The 6,890-nt window shown below is 43.6% G+C and overlaps 1 protein-coding gene across 1 annotated transcript; it reads left to right on the top strand.

The window, feature by feature from the left end:
* The first annotated feature begins 5,737 nt into the window (after nucleotides 1-5,737).
* LOC116187768 lies at nucleotides 5,738-6,202 on the top strand. Its single transcript, XM_031516697.1, has one exon. The coding sequence runs from the start codon at nucleotides 5,738-5,740 to the stop codon at nucleotides 6,200-6,202; it is 465 nt and encodes a 154-aa protein (XP_031372557.1).
* Nucleotides 6,203-6,890: the final 688 nt, after the last annotated feature.

Here is a 6,890-nt window from a genome sequence, read left to right as displayed (position 1 = left end):
TCTCAAATTAATTATGGATAATCTATCGAGAAAAAAATATGGATAAAACCGCTGCCTAAAGGCCTCGGCCCAAAAGGCCCAAGGGTGCAAGGCGGGCCCATAAGTCGCAGGGTAGGCCCAGCAATGCCTCCTAAATCCGCCCAATAAATATTCTCAGCATTCAATTCAAAAGAAACAACCAAGGCCCCCTATTGTTAAGGAGATCTCTAAAATCATGGTAAACTATCTCCATTGATTGATTCCTCCATAATTTTCCCCTACATGTTCATTCACGTATACTCAACACAAGCAAGGCATCGAAGAGGGAACTCGGGCTCAAACTCGACCTCGCCTGATTGGAGCGGCATGTCGAAGCACGAAGAACCCAGCATATGGAACATGGTAATTTTCTGAGCACCATCGGTACCTCTAGTTTTGAAACCTATACATACTAAGATTCCTCTTCGGTGCTGATCAATGATATGCACGATTCATTTGTAACATAGTGCTGAAGCTATCAATCTGGTACGTAACCAAGACCCTAGAAAGTCAACCATTTGAACAAAATTGAAAGGAAATTATTTACATATTTTGGACCTAAGGTTTTCTTTTAATAATGGAGGCTCATAGATTCATAAGCCTATGGATCTTCCCATGGGGTTCCTCCAACTGGTCTCGAACACCTTAGCTTTCTCCTTTCATGGCCTGGCCATGGTTTTGAATTATTGGCCCCGCAGAACTGATGCCTTCCTTATTCCATCTCCCTCAGGCCCGTTAGATTTCAAATACTTGTCTCAATTCTATGCAGCTCTCATTGACAATCCAACTTTTGTTAGGCCAATAAACAGGAGACATGTCAAAGTTGAATATTAACAAGTCAGGCAAACCAGCTCCAATAAGTGAGACCCTCGTCCTCTTTGCCAAACCAGCTCCAATAAACGAGACCACCTCTACGGAGAGTGTATCTTTTATCATGTTATTTGGAGGAAATCACCTTGGAATTTCCAATCCAGCTTTTCCCAACCACTAGTGCAAAGGATCTCATTAATTTTGTTGTTTGCCCACCTTCATCTCTACTACTGAACACTCATGATAAGACCAAATTTTCTTTATATGCAACAATAACTCTCTATCAACTGTGGAATTCACGAAATCTTATTTTGCATGCAGGTAAACCAGCAGATTTTCACGAAACTATCAAAACAATCAAAAGGTTTTTCATGGAGCATAGTAAGAGTGGAAGCAACATGGAATAGAGAGAAAGAATCTCACAAACACATCCCTTGCAACTATCTGTATCGCAAATACCCACTAGACCATATTAGAGCATTATCAGCACGGATGTAGCTTGGAACACCAACAGAGCATGCCTATCGAGAATCATACAACACCAGAGTAGTCCACCCATACTATCTTGGTTCTAGATCTCCAACGAGGATAAGCCAGTCCAAGCAGAAGCCCGAGCTGTCTTCCTTGCCCTATCAATAGCTGCAGAAAGAGGAATAACAAAGATTTGGCTGCGAAGTGACGCTTTAATATTAGTAAATGTCATTTTGCACCCACATAATACTCCGTGTGAGATTAGAACTATAGTAGCGGATATTATTTCTAGTCTTAAATACTTTTCGGAATGGTTTTGCTCAGAGATTCCTAAGGAAGACAATACCCTTCCCCATGACTTGTGCCATTTTGGCTCAATGTCAAATTTTCATTCTTTATGTATTTTTGAAGGGTATCCAAACCTGGGTCCATCGACTGATGTAATTTTTATTCCTAATTAATGAAATATTTTATTCAACAAAAAAAAGGCAAAGTGTTTGTTGAGGAGTTAAAAATGGGATAAATCCCACATCGGAAAAGAAAAAGAATATCCATGGGTTTATATGAGACTTGAGTACCACCACTTATCAGCTTGAGCTTTTAAGTGGATATGGGCCTGAGCCCGTATAAGCCCAATGGAAATTTATTATGGTATCAGAGCGGGTTATGCTTCCGCATGCCTACGCGCGTATGCGCATGGACTCACACCACGCCAGGCCCAGTTTGTCCGAGTGCAGCCAAAGTGTGCGCCTCGTGTTAGTCCCCCCCTTGCCCGAGCACGGAAGAAGAGCCCGGCTCGAGATCAATTGTTGAGGGCAGGTGTTTAAGGGCACGTGACAACGTGTAGGCAGAAATAGACCACACGCTGCACGTGAGAGCGGGTGTTGAGGAGTTAAAAATGGGATAAATCCCACATCGGAAAAGAAAAAGAATATCCATGGGTTTATATGAGACTTGAGTACCACCACTTATCAGCTTGAGGCTTGGGTCCAGTAACCTATTAGCTTAAGCTTTTGGGTTGCAGATGGGCTCAAGTCCGTGTAGGCCCAAGTGGGTATTTTTACATGGTATCAGAGCGGGTTATACTTCCGCGCGCTCATGTGGGCTCACACCACGCTAGATTCGATTTCGAGGTAGCCAAGAGTGCGCCTCATGTTAATCAGGCTCAAGAGTGGTCCAGTCCAGTTTCGAGGTAGCTAAAGGTGCACCTCTAGTTAGGCCCGAGTGTGGAGCTCGAGGCTAGTTTGGTATTTGTCCCCCCTTGCCCGAGCACGGAAGAGAATGCCCGGCTCGGATCAATTGTTAAGGGCGGGTGTTTAAGGCACGTGGCACGTGTTGGACCACACGTTGCCACGTGAGGGCGGGTGTTGAGATATGTTGTCCCACATCGAAAAATTGAAAAAGAAACCACAAGCTTATATGAGGCTTGGGTCCAGTAACCTATTAGCTTAAGCTTTTGAGTTGCAGATGGGCTCGAGTCCGTGTAGGCCCAAGTGGGTATTTTTACAGTGTTGATGGGTCATGGGCTCCGGCTCCTCTATCCGCCGAAAAAAGTGTTGGTGTGTCAACTAATAATGGTTAGTTCATATTGTTCGACACTTATTTCCCTTAAGTAAGATCTTGAATTCTAGTATTGTGAGATGGAGAAAGCTAGATTTATCCTTGTATACGGCGACTTGACATTGCGGCTTCATATGGGAATATGGTGATCGTTGCATAAGTGCTCTTTTTACTTATTATCAAGTAGAAGCAGTATTTAATAAACTATTTTAAAACAATTGTTTAGTTGATTTTAGCGATTGAAAACGTGTTTTTCTCCGACATGTTAATAGATGCTTGTAAAAATTGTTTTTACTTATAGTCTATCTTAAAATATAATTTTAATTTCAACAGTTATAAATTATTAACTAATATTTTTCTTAATTATGAAATAGTACTTATATTTCATTAATTACGAATTTTTATATTAGTAACAGCAACTCCCAAACCAAGCTGCAAACCTGCATTAGCCAAAGTCCAATGCACTAACTGATAAGGACACTCTTCATAATCCACTATTCTCCTCATGATCTTCCTGCTTTCTCCATGGACATCTCTCGCACTACAAAGATCCTTCCATAGAATCGTCGCATCTCTTACCGTGCCAAGTTAGTGGGTCATATCCCCGGTGCTTTTGAAAACGCTTTTTGCCTAGAGAGGTTCTGGACGACGACGATACCGACAATGATGTCGAGAACCGAGAGTTCTGTTGACTTGAGAAGAAAAGAAGGTGACAAGGGCACCATGGAGGTGCTCCCTTATTGTGAAGCTGCTCAATCGAGCTCTTGTAACCGTAAAATTTCACTCAAAGGCTCAACACCATTTCGAAACCTCAAGGCTCCATGTCCAGTGTGGATTTGGGCCATGGATTCTTCCGAATCACCTTCAGCATGAAAGAGCACTTTCTACAAGGTAATTAGAGGTGGACCTTGGTTTGTGGGGCAGCAATTTCTTACTATGCGTCTCTGAGAACCTTGCTTTCGACTAGCCAAGGCAACCCTTTACTCGCTGGCTGTCTGGGTGAGAGACTTCCTGAATTCTCGATGGAGTTCTATTTGAAAAAGGTTCTAAGAAAGGTCGAGAATCAGATAGGACCTCTTCTCAAAATTGATAGTCGCACCTTTCTTTGGAGAATGAGCCAACTTTGCCCGACTGCGTATTTATGTGGATCTTACAAACCCTCTCCCCCACGTCATTTGGAATGAGGATCATCTTCAAATAATTCAATATGAGCGCATTTAGAAAATCTGCTTCCAACGTGGTATTTCTGGCCATGTTCAGTCCCACTGTCCTTTGAAGCTCCCGAATAGTCTCCCATAGAAAACCTTACATTCCTCGAAACCCACCTCATCTAAGTCACAACTGACAAGGAAATGGAAAACCCAGGAGCGTGGATGCTGGTCGCATACAAAAGTAAAAAAAAAACAACAAAATAATCATGGTCCAGGCGGTCGCACTGAAGTGGTAAGTGTCTCGAAGAGCTCTCAGGTGACCGCTGGTGGCCGGAACTCTGGTCCGGAGAAGGCTGGTTCACTAAAACTTCAGCCATCATAGAGGAAAGCTTCCGGCGATAAATTAGGGCTTCTGGGGATAAAGATGACACCTGACGTCAGTGGGACAACTGTCCCAACTCAGCGGTTATACCCTGCAAAGGGGATAACGTCTACCCCAAAAGGTATTCTCGCTAAAGACAAAGCGACCATCGGTTGTCCCGCCTCTGCAATTTCTGGTATAGTAAAATCTTTGTCGGCTCGTTCAACCATGCTGACAGAGAAACGCCATTCCATACCGCCACCTATTCCACAGAAGAACCTGCCTGCTAATCCTCTCCCAAGTGGGATTCAAAAAACTTCTTCTCCCCCTCCTGCTAATGGAAAGGAGCCAGAGTCCCCACCTAGGTTACTGGGATCGTCTTCTTCGCAAAAGGAACTCAGGAATGGTGGACCCGATGACCGCGATGGATCTCTCCTGGGCAAGAGAGTATGATAGACGTCAGACCAGGGGTTCTCAAAGGGCTGTGGACACTTATATCACTAGAATCCAACAGGTCCTCTAACAATGGTGATCCCCATCGAATTAGAAGAAGGCGGAGTCGATCTCCAACAGCTACTTGCAGTATATGTGGTGCAAGTTTCGGCTTAAGCGGCGGCTTTCATGAACAACAACACCCAGAATCTATGGAGGTAATCAATCTACAACAATATGTGCAGGGATCAGAGGAACCAAAACCAAATGGTTTTACCCACTCAACAGGCCACTACTCAACCGTTCATTGGGAGACTTCTGGAGACTCCCTATGTCAACTCGGCTGTCAACGCAAAGAGCAACTTAACAGTCTCCTTCCGAAGAGGCTAGTAAAGAAAATCTGTGTCTTCGCCACGTATTGGTAGCTGCCCGAGGGGGCGGTAGAGACCTTCCTCAAAGTCATTCCAATAACTAGTTTGATGACCTCTCTCTCCCCCACCATGATTAGAAATATGGGACGAATAGGACAAGCTGCCCATTTGACGGATCCTTCCATATTTCGCATGAACGTCTTGGTGTGGAATTGCAGAGGTGCTGCGAATGTAGCGTTTAGGAGGGCTCTGATGGATTTGGTTCATTAGCACTCCCCCATATATCGTGATACTCACTGAAACTCGAATGTCTGGGGATCGAGCCCAGCAAATTGTGAGTCTGTTCCCTTTTGATGGCTTTACCTGCTCCCCTACTCGTGGACCTTTTGGTGGCGTTTGGATGCTTTGGCATTCGAATCGTGTTCGCGTGGATGTTCTCGAACCAACAGATCAGGAAATTTACGCGCTGGTTAAGGTTAGCTCTTCTAATCTATCATGGTTAATCTCTTGCATTTACGGTAGTACTTTGGAATAATATACGTAAGGTTGCTTCATCTACTCAAATGCCCTGGGTTGCTTTAGGAGACTTTAACGAAGCTGCTACTAGTTGGGAGAAATTAGGGGGTAGTGCTGCTTCGGCTAAACATATGTCTCTGTTCAATCGAATGTTGGATGAATGTGCCCTCCTAGACTTGGGCTTTACGGGACCACGATTTACATGGTCTAATCTTTGGGATTTCGATGATTTAATCCAAGAGAGGCTCGACCGGGTTCTCACTAATGTCTCTTGGAAGCTTCAATTCCCGGAGGCAGTGGTTACTCATCTCCCCAAATCTCATTCGGATCATTGCCCCATTCTTCTATCACTAAATCCGAGAAGTATTCCTAGACTATCGAGGAGCTTCCGGTTCGAATCAATCTGGTTTTCTCATGGCGAATTCAAGGGGATGGTTTCACATTCCTGGGAGGAGGCCCAGTTTGATCACATAAAGGCTGTTTTGGTTTTCCAAGGCAATGTTTCTAAGTAGAATAAGGAATCCTTCGGAAATGTGTTCGCTCGAAAGAAACGTTGTTTGGCTTGACTTGCTGGGATTCTAGGATGCCTCGCTAATCGACCAAACCAATACCTGGTTGATTTAGAAAAACATCTTCGAGGAGAGCTCACTTCAATCCGTAATCGAGAGGAGGAACTATGGGCATTAAAATCTAGGACGAATTACGTGTCCGATGGAGATCGAAACACCAAATTCTTCCACGCTTTAACCATTCAAAATCAATGGCGTAATAAGATATTGACTATTAGGAATTCTGTCGGAGAATGGACCCACGATCTAATTGTTATCCAAAAGAAATTCAAGATCACTCTGGTACTCTCTATTGTACGGAATTCTCTTCATCATCTTTAAACTTTTTCGATGGGGCCCTATTGGCAACGAGCCCTGTCGGATACCTGCGTAGATCAAAGTTACTGCAGAAGAGATTAGACAGGCTACTTTATCCTTGAAGCCCCTTCAAAGTTCAAAGCCCCGGGCCCAAATGGACTGCATCCATGCTTTTATCATAGATATTGGGAGATAGTTAGGTCCCCTGTAATTTTGATAGTGGGACAGGTGTTTGCAGATTTCTCTATTCCTAAAGAAATCGGCTTTGTTTAGTTTTAAAAAAAAAATTTTAACTCTATTTCACTTATTTTCAATTCAACAATACAATTATTAT

Source organism: Punica granatum, chromosome 8 (genome assembly GCF_007655135.1).
Source record: "Punica granatum isolate Tunisia-2019 chromosome 8, ASM765513v2, whole genome shotgun sequence".
In the NCBI taxonomy this organism is placed as follows: domain Eukaryota; kingdom Viridiplantae; phylum Streptophyta; class Magnoliopsida; order Myrtales; family Lythraceae; genus Punica; species Punica granatum.
The sequence above is the reverse complement of the archived record's forward strand: the minus strand, read 5'-3'. Positions and strand labels throughout refer to the sequence as shown.